General features: G+C 30.4%; 5 protein-coding genes across 5 annotated transcripts; 3 read left to right on the forward strand and 2 right to left on the reverse strand.

The window, feature by feature from the left end:
• Nucleotides 1-4,439: 4,439 nt before the first annotated feature.
• LOC119611001 (mediator of RNA polymerase II transcription subunit 9) lies at nt 4,440-5,873 on the forward strand. The gene is made up of 4 exons (XM_037966450.1): nt 4,440-4,718; nt 4,940-5,003; nt 5,239-5,628; nt 5,690-5,873. The coding sequence occupies exons 1-3, from the start codon at nt 4,543-4,545 to the stop codon at nt 5,401-5,403; spliced, it is 405 nt and encodes a 134-aa protein (XP_037822378.1). The 5' UTR covers nt 4,440-4,542; the 3' UTR covers nt 5,404-5,628; nt 5,690-5,873.
• Nucleotides 5,357-5,873, forward strand: LOC119611002 (protein NCBP2AS2 homolog). The gene is made up of 2 exons (XM_037966451.1): nt 5,357-5,628; nt 5,690-5,873. Exons 1-2 carry the CDS (start codon nt 5,456-5,458, stop codon nt 5,769-5,771), a joined length of 255 nt encoding a protein of 84 aa, XP_037822379.1. The 5' UTR covers nt 5,357-5,455; the 3' UTR covers nt 5,772-5,873.
• Nucleotides 5,874-6,617: 744 nt separating this feature from the next.
• LOC119610997 (GTP-binding protein 1) lies at nt 6,618-13,040 on the reverse strand. Its single transcript, XM_037966447.1, has 6 exons — nt 12,746-13,040; nt 9,011-9,385; nt 8,767-8,947; nt 8,535-8,698; nt 8,095-8,273; nt 6,618-8,035 (listed from the first exon to the last, which is right to left on the reverse strand). The coding sequence occupies exons 2-6, from the start codon at nt 9,246-9,248 to the stop codon at nt 6,803-6,805; spliced, it is 1,995 nt and encodes a 664-aa protein (XP_037822375.1). The 5' UTR covers nt 9,249-9,385; nt 12,746-13,040; the 3' UTR covers nt 6,618-6,802.
• Nucleotides 13,041-13,336: 296 nt separating this feature from the next.
• Nucleotides 13,337-14,582, forward strand: LOC119610999 (proteasome subunit alpha type-6-like). Its single transcript, XM_037966449.1, has 4 exons — nt 13,337-13,586; nt 13,654-13,830; nt 13,887-14,042; nt 14,103-14,582. Exons 1-4 carry the CDS (start codon nt 13,511-13,513, stop codon nt 14,426-14,428), a joined length of 735 nt encoding a protein of 244 aa, XP_037822377.1. The 5' UTR covers nt 13,337-13,510; the 3' UTR covers nt 14,429-14,582.
• A 95-nt stretch (nt 14,583-14,677) lies between these two features.
• Nucleotides 14,678-16,640, reverse strand: LOC119610998 (deoxyribodipyrimidine photo-lyase). Its single transcript, XM_037966448.1, has 3 exons — nt 16,505-16,640; nt 15,024-16,444; nt 14,678-14,957 (listed from the first exon to the last, which is right to left on the reverse strand). The coding sequence occupies exons 1-3, from the start codon at nt 16,558-16,560 to the stop codon at nt 14,800-14,802; spliced, it is 1,635 nt and encodes a 544-aa protein (XP_037822376.1). The 5' UTR covers nt 16,561-16,640; the 3' UTR covers nt 14,678-14,799.
• Between the last annotated feature and the right edge of the window lie 420 nt (nt 16,641-17,060).

Consider the following 17,060-nt stretch of genomic DNA (forward strand, 5'->3'; position numbering starts at 1 on the left):
TAAGAACGTTGAGAGCTAAACGATCAATGAATGCGCGAATCTGCAACAAATTTTTGTAAACGTATTAGTATTGAATCAAAGAGAGAGTAGTAGTAGTTGTAGTAGAAATAATAATAATATAATTGTTATATCAGTATCTTTTTTTATTATTTCTTGCCTTCAGTTCTATAGTAAGTCTGATGATTTGTGTGCAAAAAAAAAAAAATTTATAAAATAAATGAAATGATACTTGAAGCTGTTTTTATTTGCTTGCGAGATAACTTATTTACTCTACATTTATATGGGTGTATGGCAGGGATGGAAAATTTTGGTTTATTGTACTTTTTTCTGGACCTTTGTCATCGAAAAATACTTCAGTATCGCAACGATATGTTACGTACATCTGCTAAGTAGTTATCAGACTAGTTAATATATTAGAAAACAGACTAGGCAACAGACTTGTCCAGACTAGTTTTAGTTCAGTTCTAGTTCAGTTCTAGTTTAGTTCTAGTTCAGTTCTAGTTCAGTTCTAGTTCAGTTCTAGTTCAGTTCTAGTTCAGTTCTAGTTCAGTTCTAGTTCAGTTCTAGTTCAGTTCTAGTTCAGTTCTAGTTCAGTTCTAGTTCAGTTCTAGTTCAGTTCTAGTTCAGTTCTAGTTCAGTTCTAGTTCAGTTCTAGTTCAGTTCTAGTTCAGTTCTAGTTCAGTTCTAGTTCAGTTCTAGTTCAGTTCTAGTTCAGTTCTAGTTCAGTTCTAGTTCAGTTCTAGTTCAGTTCTAGTTCAGTTCTAGTTCAGTTCTAGTTCAGTTCTAGTTCAGTTCTAGTTCAGTTCTAGTTCAGTTCTAGTTCAGTTCTAGTTCAGTTCTAGTTCAGTTCTAGTTCAGTTCTAGTTCAGTTCTAGTTCAGTTCTAGTTCAGTTCTAGTTCAGTTCTAGTTCAGTTCTAGTTCAGTTCTAGTTCAGTTCTAGTTCAGTTCTAGTTCAGTTCTAGTTCAGTTCTAGTTCAGTTCTAGTTCAGTTCTAGTTCAGTTCTAGTTCAGTTCTAGTTCAGTTCTAGTTCAGTTCTAGTTCAGTTCTAGTTCAGTTCTAGTTCAGTTCTAGTTCAGTTCTAGTTCAGTTCTAGTTCAGTTCTAGTTCAGTTCTAGTTCAGTTCTAGTTCAGTTCTAGTTCAGTTCTAGTTCAGTTCTAGTTCAGTTCTAGTTCAGTTCTAGTTCAGTTCTAGTTCAGTTCTAGTTCAGTTCTAGTTCAGTTCTAGTTCAGTTCTAGTTCAGTTCTAGTTCAGTTCTAGTTCAGTTCTAGTTCAGTTCTAGTTCAGTTCTAGTTCAGTTCTAGTTCAGTTTTAGTTCAGTTCTAGTTCAGTTCTAGTTCAGTTCTAGTTCAGTTCTAGTTCAGTTCTAGTTCAGTTCTAGTTCAGTTCTAGTTCAGTTCTAGTTCAGTTCTAGTTCAGTTCTAGTTCAGTTCTAGTTCAGTTCTAGTTCAGTTCTAGTTCAGTTCTAGTTCAGTTCTAGTTCAGTTCTAGTTCAGTTCTAGTTCTAGTTCTAGTTCAGTTCTAGTTCAGTTCTAGTTCAGTTCAGTTCATGTTCTAGTTCAGTTCTAGTTCAGTTCTAGTTCAGTTCTAGTTCAGTTCTAGTTCAGTTCTAGTTCAGTTCTAGTTCAGTTCTAGTTCAGTTCTAGTTCAGTTCTAGTTCAGTTCTAGTTCAGTTCTAGTTCAGTTCTAGTTCAGTTCTAGTTCAGTTCTAGTTCAGTTCTAGTTCAGTTCTAGTTCAGTTCTAGTTCAGTTCTAGTTCAGTTCTAGTTCAGTTCTAGTTCAGTTCTAGTTCAGTTCTAGTTCAGTTCTAGTTCAGTTCAGTTCTAGTTCAGTTATAGTTCAGTTCAGGCTATGCAATAGACTAGTCCTCATATTAGTGGAAAGACATTAGACTAGTCCACAAAGTAGTCAATAGACTAGTCAGTAGAGAGGTAAGTCAATAGACAAGTCCATAAGCTAGTCCATAGTTTAGTCAATAGACTAGTCCATGGAGTAGTTAATAGACTATTCAAAAGACTATTCCATATACTAGTCCGCTGACTAGTCAAGAGACTAATCTACAAGTCAATAGACTACCAACTTGAAAGTATATTCCTTTTATAAAAAGCTATTACTTTTATCAAAAATTCCATCTCTGGTTTATGTTATAGTAAAATATCTGTACTATAACAATAATAAATAATAGTAGATCTTAACGATCACATCAACGATTCAAATTTTTTTAATTCGTAAAATAACGAAACAAATCACACACAAAGAAATATTCACAGAAGAGAAGAATTTTTCAATATATTTTGAGAGTGAAATATTTAAATACTCTTGAAAACAGAGTTTAATTGAAAAAGAAACCCCCAACACATGTTTAGATCCAGCAAATTTATAACATGTAAAATTTGCAAATTTATAAACATTTAAAAGTGATTTTTGTTTTTTTTTTTTTTTTCAAAAAAACAAACAATTATAAGGCGTCCAGTAGTTGTTGTAAGTAGTTAGTTACATTTGTATTTAAATTGAAATTGTCTAGGTTTGTTTAGAAATTGAATATCAATTAACTTTTTTTTCTTAATTTAGAACTGATTTCAATTATATTTATTTGTCTATGATCAAAACAATTTTCTCAAATTTAAATAAATTACCTAGCAATTGAATTTGAACAAAGAGTTTTCAAAAAAAAGAAAAGAAAACTAATTATTGATGACGTTAATAACGTGTTTCTGTGTTTTTTTTAACCACTTAAGTGTAAATTCACTCTTTATTTTTGTTTTTTTTTTTTAGTTTTTTTGATAGCACACAAAATTACAGGGCGTTTTTCTATTAAGACGTTGTTACGTTAGCACACGGCGAGTAAGACTGATTTGACTGAAACCCCGCAAACACAAAACAAGTCTCATAAACGTTTCACTTCTGAATATTTTATTATTCAAATACATACAATTAATACCAAAAAAATCTCTACCGCCTCAGAGTGTCAACACGTTAAATTCAATAAAAAAAACAAAACAACTGCAATCGATCGATATTCGTAAATACATACACACACTTACATATATTACTGTATATCTGGTTATGTTCGTTGATTAACTCGTTATAATTATTGAGTATACTGGAGTATTTCTTAATATTCAGAGTTAAATGAGAATGATCGAACAACAACTGTTGACTTGTTTGTATGTAACATTGTTGTTGTGTCGTCTATCTTTGATAACAAATATTTGAAAAAAAAACAAATATCAAAATAAAAACAAGTTAAATCAACCAGTTACTACTGTTCAGATACACACATACATTCATATCTACTTGAATTTATCTTTATTTATGAAAATTTATTGAAAACAAAATCAATTTTTTCCTAAAGAAAACAATGTTTAATTATTATTCACAGATTAAGAGATTTCTTAGAAAGCGTTAAATAAAATAATTACCATAAAATATTCACATAAACAAATTTTTGTTTTTTTGTGTGACCCAGAAGTTATAAATTTTTGTATCTATGTGTGTATGCAGTTATCCTAAACACTTAAAAATTTATACAATTTATAGAACGTTTTTAGATTTTTTTCAATACCTTGAACCTATAAAGTACTCTTATTAATCTTTTTCAAACTTTATGACACAATGTCTCGAAAAACCGATGTATTGGAGAAATCCTGAAGTTACATTCGGATCACTGAGACAGTGCAATCGGTGGCGTAGTTCGCTTGAATCCGTAGGATTCCAGCATTTAAATATGCACAAACGAAATCCATTGGTTTCTTATGTGTTTCTATGGTGTCTTCACTTCCGCCAGCTGTCGATTGTCTACATGTCGCATTCGTCTTTTCTACAATAATTTCTATAGAAGAAATGAAGATGAATGATTGTTCAGCTCCCAAATCTATAAACGACTCTAAACACTGAAAAGGGGCATATCACTTTCTATGAACCTCTTCTTCTTACAGGCTATTACAAAGGGACTAGTACAAAACCAGTCCCACACATTTATTTATTAATTAATCATTATAAAAATATATTTCTAATGAGAACTTACTTTGTTGGACGGCATTCGTTTATAATAATTATAACTTTATTTTGGTTTTTAATTAAAAACTAATTAAGATGTTTGCTAGTGAAAGTAGCAGGTTGCACTTCATTTTTATACCTTAAATAGTATAAAATCATATTAAACACTTTATTTCAACTTTTCATTAATTTTTTCCACACAAAACTAATAACAAAAAAATGCATTAAAAGGCGCCATTTTTATGTTGTTTACTTTGTACTTGTCAAAAGTTTTAATGTGGCTAATGTAACTTTTTACATTTCTATCAATATATGACCGTTAAAATCGCTTATTTGACTAAAAACAACGGCAACACTTTATTCTTTATAAACTTCCGGTAGTTAGGGATGCCATATTTTACGCTTTAAAAACATCACAATTGACGTTTATACTATTTTAGTCTGGCATCATTAACAAACATTCCATTTGTACACAAACCACAGAAATTTATTTTGTCCAAGTTTTTATTGTTTTTTTTTATAAAAGTTATTAGTTTTTTTAATATGGAACTATCACCCAATGGTGAACCGGTTGATAAAAAACCTATTTTAACTGCAGATGGTCTAATACAAACTTCCACACAGTCAGCAAACACTGCAAATAGTTCACCCAACACCACTTTGACAGCTTCCAATCTTGACATCGAAATCTTACCTGTCATTTACGATATTATACGCTGGTATGTACATACAAATATGTTTGGTTAAAAGTTATTGTACCCAAAACAAATATTTGCTTTTTGTTTTGTTAATTTTTTTCGTTTTTCTATTTAGTGCAATTTGAATTGTCAGCTTTTTGTACGTTTGCAATTTGGGAAAAGTTTAATTGCGTTTTTCTTTAATTGTTAAAAGAAATTTGTGAAAAATTATGTAATTGTTGTTAATTTTAATGTGTTTTTAGTGTGGAAAAGGATCCTAAAGATAATACGGCCAAACAGAGGGAATCTCAGGAGTGTAGTCAGAAGGTAAGTTAAGTAAATAGTTAATTTAAACTAGAGTCTTTTGTTATAATGAAAGAAAAAGAACAGATAAGAATACCTACATATGTATTCTTATCTGTTCTAATCAACAGGTCGTAATTTAGATGATAGTAGTCCGTGACCTGCTATTGCACCATTTGATCTAGTTGAAATCTGCTATAACAATGCTATAAACCTTTTGTTTCTCTGTTTTTAATAAGTTTATTTTCCTGTTTTACAGATCTTGGAACTACAAAAACGTTTTGAATCCGCCCGAGCACAGATACGTCTATTGCCCGGCATTGATTACAACAAAGAAGAACAATTGCAAAAATTGGAATTGTTAAAAAATCAATTGAAATTAAAGCAACAACTTATACGCAAATACAAAGATATACAATTTTAAGTTTAAAAATCATAAATCCTAAATACTAACTTTAAGTTATTTCCCTTAAACTATGGTTCTGCGTATATTGATGCGTTATTTGGCGAATAATGAACAGCTAATAAATCGTATGGCCGAAAGTTATCCTATGCGTAGAGCTGCACAAATTGTTGTATCTATAATGTATCGTGCTAAACATGTGGCCGAGGATAAGGGCTTACATGAAATGACACCGGAACGTTTTAAGTGAGTAAGAATGGTTTAAATTTCTTTAAGAATAATTTCAGTGCTTTTTGTTTGTTTTTAGGTCATTTATGAATGTTTTTAAAAGTAATATTAAACAAGAAATCGAGGGAGTTAAGGAGGAGTTAAAGAAAAAGAAATTTTAGTTTATTTTTTGTAGTTTGTAGTGTTATTTGCAAGAGAAATTATGAAATGTAAAGACTTTAGAAATAAATAATAAATCTATTTATTTTAAGTAAAATGTGAAATAGGTTTTTAATTTTTAATGAAATTGAAATCAATTCTAAAATCTCAAAGAGAAGATACTTCACAAATTAAACTTTTATTTGAAAGTTGACAGATGGGACTTTTAGATGATAGAACAAACTTTATAAACTAATGAGCTGTTATAGCGTTCCGAATATGGCCAAACACGCACAGCACTTTGGTCTCTGAATTTCCACATTTTTCAAATTTGTTGTCCTGTTTAATTTTTATTTAAAAAGGCTCATATAACTTTTTTTGGTATGTTTGTTTATTTACTATTGTATTCAATGTGAAACTATTATTCTCATGTGAATGCCCATTTTTGAATAAAACAAAGTGTTTTAAATTGAAATAAAATAAAAAGTAATTCCTTTTAAAAATAAAACACCATAGTTTAATTACTTTTCCGAAAAAATATTTATTTTTTATTAAAATTTTTGTTTAACTTTTTTTCTTCAAAAATTAATTATGGTATTCAAAAAAACAAAAGAATAACAATTAAAAAAATCTCTAAATTTAAGAAAAAAAAAAAAACAAAAAAAAATTTATTTATTTCATTGTTTAAGAAAATCATCAAAAAACTAAAAGAAAATTTCATTTGAGTTTGTTGGCTTAAAATTAATATTTAGTTTGTTTCTTGTATATTAATTAAATGATTAATTACATTCTGTGTAAGTAGCAAAATAGTTTTCTTTTATTTGCAGTTTATTTAAAATTTAGTTTTTTTTTTTCAATTAAATTCACTGTTGTTGTTAAGATACTTTTGTACATAGATTTTTTTATTTTAATAAACAATAAGCAATTAATTTTATAGGTTCCAATAGATTTTGAAAATGTCTCTTATATTATGGAGCTTTGCCTCATATTTTTTTTTGTAATTAAAAATGTAAGTTAAATTTTTTTATTAAAACAAATATTTTTTTTGTTAATTTTACTGGACTTTACCAGAGATATGTTGTGAGTTTGTAGTTTCTGCATTATGAGCCGCAGTTGCTGTTGCCGGGCCTGGTCTTTTGGAATTACGTTTGTTATTCTGCCGCGTATTGTCACGCTTGTCCAGAGCCACCTCTAAAACACCGTCATTCTTATGGGACTTCATTTCATTGTCATTGTTAAGTGATTGTTGTGTTTTATTGCTCGTATTGGCGGCCGCTTGTATATTGGGATTTTGGTTTTGATTTTGTGGTGGTGCAGTGTTGTGTGAACTACCTTGTCCTTGGGTACGTGCTTGCATTTTATTAGGTTTCGGTCGATTTTGGGCGGCCACTGAGTTAGTTATAGGTTTTAGAACATTTCCCACCGCCTTGGTGCGTCCCTCGCGGAAGACCATTCTCTGACCCGGTCGAATGTATTCCGGATGTTTAATGAATCGAAATTTGACATGAGCTTTGTCACCCGTCCTTAGACATTCCTTGGACATATTCACTATAGAGGCAGTTTGTCTTATGCTGCCGCAATGTACCATGGCCTGGTAACGTGACGATATAGTAGTGGGATGATGCAAAACTAAAATTTCACCTTCAAACTCCCAGCAGGCTTGTGGTTTTAACTCTGGACTTACCATTACCATGCCTTTGCGGATTTGAGATCTTTTGATTTTCTTCAAGGCAAAGCTTGCCGTCTGGCCACCCCTTACCTCTTTCACATTCATACGCTTGCGATGTATACTCTTGACGGCAATGGGCATAAAATTACCCAAAGGATCGGGTCCCAGCATTAAAACATCATTAAGTTTTATTAAACCCTGTAGACAAGTGCCCGATACTACGGTACCTACACCCGGCACTGAGTAGGTATCATCAATTTGAAATTCTGCCGGCAAATTATCCTGCCCCGTCATGCGTGTGGTCAAGAGATTTAAAAACATTTTTAGTAAATTTAAATTTTCCCCCGTTACATTAGAGACCTGAAAAATGGGACACAACCTTTCGGACACAAAATTAGTGGCACTCAATACCACCTCATCAGGTGTTTTAACCATCACCGGTACTTTGCGACAGCCCTGAGACTTAAGGATTTTGAAGAGTAATTTAAGATTGTCTTGTAAAACATTTGGTGGACACATATCAATTTTAGTGACAACCACAAATACCGGCACGGACAAAGCCAAGGCCAAGCCCAAATGCTCTTTTGTCATGCCTACTATGCCAGCATTGGCGCCAATCTATTAGATAATATATGTTTAATAGGTATTTTTTTAATTATTTTTTAGTTTGTACATACCATTAGCATGCCAAAGTCGGGAGCATGTCCTGTCATGCCGAATACCGTTGTCTTAAGATAACGTTCATGGCCGGCCAAATCGATGAAGGTTATAACCTTGGCAGATTTTTCACAAATTTTAACCCAATCCAAAGTGCCATGATCGGGTTTATTTACAACATTACCAATACTATCAAAACCTAAAAATATAAAAGCCGAAAGGTTAGTACATGCTTCTTGTTTACTAGCTTATCCTTCATTTCAAGGCTAAGTCATAGTATGTAAGTCATACTGTTTGTTATATGGAGGAAAAAGTAGTTCTAGCATTGTTTTGTCTAGCTTTCCGTATGTTGTATCTTGGTATTTTTAATCTTGTCTGACGTATTATCAAGAATTTTGCAAAATTGTTCCAAAAATATCGGAGTTATGAGTAAAATTGTTTAGGAAAAGCGCATATTTACCTAAAATATCATTTCCCACCGAACTGGTACGTCCACTTTCCATTTCATGTTTATGACGAAATAAACGCTGTCTAGCATGACCACGACCATTATCCAATTCGCCATGTGTTAAAACACCCAAAAGAGTAGATTTGCCAGCATCTACATTACCCACCACAGCAACTCTAAACGAAAGAAGTTTTAAAAACCATTCATTCCATCCAAGTTATTAAAAAAATAAACCAAATTATACCTAATTTCCATAAAATCTGAGGTATCAACACGTTTACGTATCAAATACTGGCCGGTTAAACCTTTTTCCACTTTACGCTGCCTTAACAAAACCATATCGGCATCAATGGTAGTGGCTAAAGACTGTAAAGTGGCAACAGCAGCTTTGTATTCTTCCTCATCTAAACCACTATCTCCACCATCTAATTTGTTGTTCAAAATACCCATTAAATTAGTTTTCAATCTTGAAAATAATTTTAACTTACCTTCTCCCACTCCAATTTCATATATAGTTTCACCACGACTATCTTGTGTTCTCTCCTCCAAACGTTTCTTTAACAATTCAAATTGTTCTTCTGTCGGACTAACCAATACCTTTTTACCTCTTATAGAGGAATAATCAGTACGTGGTACTTCTATATCAGGAAAACAATCCACCATGGATGAAGTTACACCACCTCCTCCTTGGGTGACGACACCACCATTTCCTATAGCCGGTTTCATTTTTTTTTCGTTATTCAACCCCTTTGTCAAGTATTTATTAATAATTTCTGGATTTATTTTCGCCTAAAGAATTTTTGATCTTGTGCAGCGCTATTCAACATTTCCTTTTACACCAGCTCTATGTTTTGTGTAATCAGCTATAACACGTTTTCAAGAGAAATATATATTTAAGTATTTTTTAGTTTAATTTTATATTTATAATAATCTTTATTATGTTCTGCGTGATAGTAAGTCATCGCTTGTTGGTTTGCCAATTGCAACTGAAAAGTATCGCTAATGTTTCAATGTGTTTTTATCAGACCTGGGCGATTTCCATTAATTTTGCATTAACATTAAATTAAAAAAAAATTAATTTAATGTAAAAAATATTGCATTAACATTAAATTTGTAAAATTTAATGCATTAAATTTCCATTAACATTAAATATTTTTGAATTTAATGCATTAATTTTACATTAACATTAAATATTTTTGAAATTAATGCATTAATTTTGCATTAACATTAAATATATCTGAATTTAGTGCATTAATTTTACATTAACATTAAATAAGCAATAAAATTAATGCATTAATATTCCATTAACATTAATATATATAAAATTTGATAAACATAAATAAAAATACAGCACAAAAGACCTCGATCTAACTAAATACAACTAAAATTAAATAGGTTAAAGTCCTTTCTAATAACTCCTATATTCCATTCAAACTTGTGTGTTTTAAATATGATATTTATATAAGATTCCACAGACAAAATAAACTAAAAAAGGAATATCTGGGAAGTGATACTATTCTTCTAATAAGTATTATCGTGTATAGGACTTATTCGAAAGGACTTTAACAAAATAAACTAAAAAAGGAATATCTGGGAAGTGATACTATTCTTCTAATATGTATTATCGAGTATAGGACTTATTAGAAAGGACTTTAACTCATTCAATTTTACTTGAATTTAGTTAGACCGAGGTCTTTAGCGCTGTATTCTTATTTTTATAAATTATTTTATACATTAATGTTAATGGAAAATTAATGCATTAATTTTATTATTTATTATTTAATGTTAATGAAAAATTAATGCATTAAATTCAAAAATATTTAATGTTAATGCAAAATTAATGCATTAATTTCACAAATATTTAATGTTAATGTAAAATTAATGCATTAAATTTAAAAATATTTAATGTTAATGCAAATTTAATGCATTAAATGTACCCATGTTAATGTTAATGCAATAAACTTGCATTAACATTAATTTTTTTTAATGTAGAAAAAATTGTTAATGCATTAACACATTTAATGCATTTATCCCAGGTCTGGTTTTTATACTTTTTTTGGATTATGATGAAATTATTGTTATTTCAATACTTGATGATGCAATGTACAAAGAAAGTCAAGCAATTTGGTTATAAGGAAAATACTTCAAAAAAACCGAAAAGGGTAATAGGTAACTTGATAGATCCTAAAGGTTATTAACCATTAATTTGTAACATTTGTTTTTATTCTTGAATATTATGCAAACTTGTTCATTAAATTTTGATAATAGACAGGAAATATCAAGTTATACATACATATTTTAAAATGCTGAGATACTAATAAGAATGTTATGAAATAGGTATTTTTGTATTTAAAAAAAAAATCCCCCAAAATATTGAAACACATACATTTTGACGTGAATACCTGACCTAACGTAAGCTTGCTATTATGTCAATAATACCAAATGAGTAGTATGCTGTGATAACACCTAATTTTTGGAGTTTGTCGTATTATTGTACATTCTCTTGTAATAAGACTTTGGCGGAATTTTCATCACTTTGCAGACAATCTTGAGGAATTTGAAGTGTAATCTATCTATCTATCTATCTATCTATCTATCTATCTATCTATCTATCTATCTATCTATCTATCTATCTATCTATCTATCTATCTATTTATCTATCTATCTATATATATCTATCTATCTATCTATCTATCTATCTATCTATCTATCTATCTATCTATCTATCTATCTCTATCTATCTATCTATCTATCTATCTATCTATTTATCTATCTATCTATCTATCTATCTATCTATCTATCTATCTATCTATCTATCTATCTATCTATCTATCATTATCTATCTATCTATATATCTATCTATCTATCTATCTATCTATTTATCTATCTATCTATCTATTTATCTATCTATTTATCTGTTTATCTATCTATCTATCTATCTATCTATCTATCTATCTATCTATCTATATATATATATATATATATATATATATCTATCTATTTATCTATCTATCTATATATATATATATATATATATATATATATATATATATCTATCTATTTATCTATCTATCTATATATATATATATATATCTATCTATCTATCTATCTATCTATCTATCTATCTATCTATATATCTATCTATCTATCTATTTATCTATCTATCTATCTATCTATATATATATATATATATATATATAGATATATATATATATATATATATATATATATATATATATATATATATATATATATATATATATATATATATATATATATATCTATCTACCTATCTATCTATCTATCTATCTATATAAAAGTTTACTTGATGTACTGGCTAATTAATAGACAACTTCATGGACTAATCAGTAGACCAGACAATATACTAGAACATGGAATAGTCCGTACAATAGTCTATAGATTAATTGAAAACGATGATGTATGTTACACCAGATCTGCAAAAAATAGACCGGCCAACTAACCAACGCAGGCATGCTGTCCAAATCGCAGAAAATTTTCAATTGAAATATTTGCGAAACTATGGTTAGTTACTATGAGAATTTTGAAAACTCCTTCGCTAGCTAAAGCTGCTAAATCGACTTTCCTATCAATGAAAGTTCAACATACGTACATATGTAAGTACCAAAAAGATAAAGCTTTAAAAAAGTTAAGCAATTTAACACAAATTGCCTAAATTTAAACTTTATTGCCACGTAATATATACTACAATTAACAATCTACTTCTTTTCTTTCAGTGTATTGGATAGGCAAACAAAACAAAGGCAATTTTACAAACAAAACAAATCCCGTACTTTTTTTATGATTTTAATAATAAATCGCGTCAAAAGAATAAGATACAAAATAAAAACGGATAAAACTAAAGAACAAAATCAAAACAAAAATCTTTAATAAAACAAAATTTACACAAAAAAGAAAAAAAAAATACCTAGAGAAAAGCAAAAACAAATAAATAAACAAGAAACGAAGGAAAGTGAAAGGGAGAGGGAAAAACTGTTACTAAACAATGTTTGTGAATAATTAAATCTTGGAGGGGGTTTTATTCGAAAGTAAAAACGTCTCAAACTACAAGAAAAAGAAAATTTTTTTTAAATTTTCAATTTATACATATGTAATATTAAATTACATATTATTAAGGCTAATAAGAAATGAAAGTGAAAGGATTTTTCTTATTACGTTAAATATATACCAACTTCTTTTCTTACCTTTTCCAATCAGTCTCCTTTTTATTTTTCTGCTTTTGGCGTCGTAGGCAAAATTTTTCTATATTTTCTTACTACTTTTATACCAAAATTGTTGAATCTGTAGACTTTTGCACAAAACTTATATATACACAGTAAAATTTAGTATATTTTAAAAGTTATTATTATAAAATTAAATTTGTAGCTATTAATTTTGCTTTATTTGAATGGGATTTTATTTTCGAACACCAAAAACAGAGTATATTAGAAGAAAAATATATATTTTGACGTGTAGCCAGAGATCAGTGTTGTCAACTTTTCTTACAAAAAAACGGTAATTTAATATTGAAAACAAATTGGAAATTGTGTTAATACAGTTTTATTAAAATCGATTTTCAAAAAATCGAATTTTTGTTAAAAAAAAGTCGAATTCGCATATTTGGTTAAAAAATGGTGGTACGTCGACTATTTTGTAGGAAAATGTCATAAATGTACTTCGTAAATAAAACTCGAAAAAAATCGTGATTAATATAATCACAATTATTAGTGCTGCCATATTAATTAAGAAAAACATTACTTATTGTGATTGTTTTTCTTTTGCAGACAAAAACTTGGCATTACTTTATCATACTTCCAGTGTCATTTAATTTTGACAGTCGTGACTGGTGAATTTTTTGTTAGTAAAAATTGTTTGAAAAACATTCTTTTAGAAAGAAGCCGCAATTTTTTGCATTTTACTGCTAATAATTAATAAAACGATTAAAAATCTTTTAAAAAATATAATTAACAATGTCTCGCGGTAGTTCAGCTGGTTTTGATAGACACATTACTATCTTCTCTCCCGAGGGTAGACTTTATCAAGTTGGTAAGGAATTTTGCAAAATCATGTTTGCGAATTTTGTCTTTCTAATTAACAATTTTTTAATTTCTAGAGTATGCTTTCAAGTCCATTAATCAGGAGGGCATTACCTCTGTAGCTATTAAGGGTGCAGATTGTGCTGTGGTAGCTACTCAAAAGAAGGTTACAGAAAAACTAATTGATCCCTCAACTGTTACACACTTGTTTAGAATAACCAAAAATATTGGCTGCTGCATGACCGGCCGCATAGGTAAGAAGTGGGAAAGTTTTGTTTTTTTTTTAGATTTTTTTAATTTTATATTTCAGCCGATAGTCGTTCTCAAGTGCAAAAGGCACGTTATGAAGCCGCCAACTGGCGTTATAAGTATGGCTATGATATGCCCGTGGATGTGTTGTGCCGCCGTATAGCCGATATTAATCAGGTGTACACACAAAATGCTGAAATGCGTCCCTTGGGTTGCAGTAAGTATAAGTTATTTTATTGTTGTTAACCAATATCTATTTAAATGTGTTGCTTTTTAGGCATGGCTTTGATAGCCTATGATGATGAAAATGGTCCCTGTGTTTATAAAACGGATCCAGCTGGCTATTATTGCGGTTTCCGTGCCGTCTCTGTGGGTGTTAAACAGATTGAGGCCAATAGTTATTTGGAAAAGAAATATAAGAGCAATCTAAATGAAGAGAAAACTATCCAACTGGCCATTACCTGTTTGTCTAATGTTTTGGCTGTGGACTTTAAGCCTAATGGCATTGAAATTGGCATTGTTAGCAAGGATAAACCAGAGTTCACAATACTCTCCGAGAAAGAGATTGAAGATCATCTTACTAAGATAGCAGAAAAGGATTAAATTATAGAATTGGACAGCAGCAAAACATTTAAAATGTAACTACTGTTTGGGGAAAATAAAATTTCAAATTATTCTAAGAATTATTTTTTTGTAAACATTCTCAAAAGATTTAAACGGAAAAAACATGGTTCATTTTTTTATAAAATAACTGAAATTTAGTAATTTGTTTAATTTATTTCATTTCCATAATGTATACAATGGAATGAAATTGCAGGGATTACAATTTTTGAAACAAAATACTGGAATCAGTTAAAATATTAAAACAGTTTTGATTTGTTCCAAAGTATTTGTTTATTTTTTTAAAAATTATTTAAATAAATAAAAAACTTAACAAACTAATACTCTAAACCCGAACAGCAGAACTTTAGCAATCACTTTTTGCTATAAACTTTTCCGCCATAGCGGGCGACAAAAGCATTAACATCAAATTTCCTTTTGCAGCCCTGATAATTCATATAACGAATCTTACCAAATATCGCACGTTCTGCCCAACCTTGATCATGAATACCACCAATAGACCACATGCAACCTGAAATTCAGAATTTTTTTTATTTTTTCTCAATATTCTCTAAAAATCCTCCCAAAGAAAACTTACCCACATAACCATTGGGATCTCGGCCATCTAAACTATACTTATCATTAAGTAAAATGGCATATTCCAAAGCCTGCTCTGGAGACTCTGTCCACTCTAAGATTTTCTTAGCCCAATACATGCGCAAAAAGCCATGCATTTTACCTTCATTAACCAGCTGCAGTTGAGCAGAATTCCATAAATCATCATGAGTGCGTGACTTTTCAAATTCTTCCATTGTATAGCAAGGACTACGCTTATCTTTGCGATGATCATTAAGTGTTTTAGCTGCCCAAGCATGTAAACCTTGAAGATTGTCATAGTTTCTGTTGTAATAACAAAAATTATCCGCCAATTCTCGTCTAACAATTGCTTCTTCACAAAATGCTTCCACAGAATCCTTAAATTTAGTTTTATACTCTTTAACCTCCAAGATGCAACGTTGCACTGAAATCTGACCAAAATGAAACCAAGGCGATAAACCCGATAAAGCATTCTGAGTGGGATCATTACGTTTTTCACTAAACTTTTTCAAACGCTGCGCACAAAACTCTAACAATTGCTGGCAGGCTGCCTTATAGCCGGGTTTTATATTTTCCACTTCATCTACGGACATGTCACATTCTAGGGAATCAAATGCGGCCTTCCAGTCCACTTTCTCCAATTGGGTTTTAAATTTTATATTATGTTTAATTAAGGCAGGAAATTCCGTTAAAAATTCCGGTAATTTAGAGTTGATTTTATTGCGTATCGTGCGGGCACCATATTCCTGTTTATCAGAAGCCACCCAAACGGGCACTACATTATGGGCATCCACTTGTATGAAAGGCACGCTGTCGGGTAACTTTTCCTTAACATCATCCACCCATTGTAAGGGAACACGTAAAGGAGCAAAATCACATACCACTGCAGCAACATCATGAGTGGCAACAAATTCCGGCGCACGTTCTTTGGCCGGACCAATTAGCAATTGAAATGTAATATTTAAATCATTACACTCTTCAGCCACCTCTTGTAGGCCTCCTAGCATAAATTTATAATGTCTTATGGTGGCATTAAGAAATTTAGGCACTAAACAGAACACTACCACTAAAGGTAATTGTAATTTTAAAGCCAAACGTTGAGCATATAAAAAAGCCCAGTTATCTTGCACGCGTACATCCCTAGACATCCAATATACCACCGGTCCCTGGCAATCTTCACGTACTTCCTGGGTTTTACTTAAAATACGCACCCGTTTCTTTTTAAAGGAAAAATCCTCAATACTGGCGGCACATCTTAAACGTTTTTCTTGTAATGATAAAATAAAATTGTTTACATCTTCTTTACATTTGGAGGTGGACGTTTTTTGAACAAATTCATTTAAGTTTTTAGATTTCTTAGAAGAATCTGCAGTTTTTGATGATTTGCTACTTGTGGCTGCTGCTCGTTTCATTGTATATAACCTTGATTTTAGAAAAAAATTTAAATTTAATAGAAATGTTTATTGGTTGTTACTTATTTACCCTTTACTAAAGTAATTGTATCTAATGAAAAATAATCTAGTAAAAATTATTTTCATTTATTATTAAATAAAGCGTTAAAGTATAGAAAAAGTGAAAATAAAAACAACTTTCCAGTCTTAGTGCAATTTAAACAGAGTTGCATTTTCATTTGTTTTGTTTGTGTTGTTTGGAAAGATGAAATCATGATAGACTGGAAGTGTGAATTTCCACAAAAAACATTACAGACCAGTTTCAAATAGATAGATAGATAGATAGATAGATAGATAGATAGATAGATAGATAGAAATAGATAGATAGATGATATATAGATAGGTAGAAGATAGATAGATAGAATAGATAGATATATAGATAGATAGATAGATAGATAGATCAGATAGATGATAGAATTATATAGCTAGATACGATCGCTCGATAGCTGATAGATGCTTCATCAGAAGATAGCCTAGTCACAGATAGCTAGATGCGTGCTCGCTCGCTAGCTCGCTAGCTAGCTATCTCGCTCGCTCGCTCGCTCGCTCGCCTCGCTCGCTCGCTCGCTAGCTCGCTCGCTCGCTCG

This window comes from Lucilia sericata, unplaced genomic scaffold (genome assembly GCF_015586225.1).
Source record: "Lucilia sericata isolate MDLA Ls3-8-SP2 unplaced genomic scaffold, ASM1558622v1 Contig001333F_arrow, whole genome shotgun sequence".
Lineage (NCBI taxonomy): Eukaryota > Metazoa > Arthropoda > Insecta > Diptera > Calliphoridae > Lucilia > Lucilia sericata.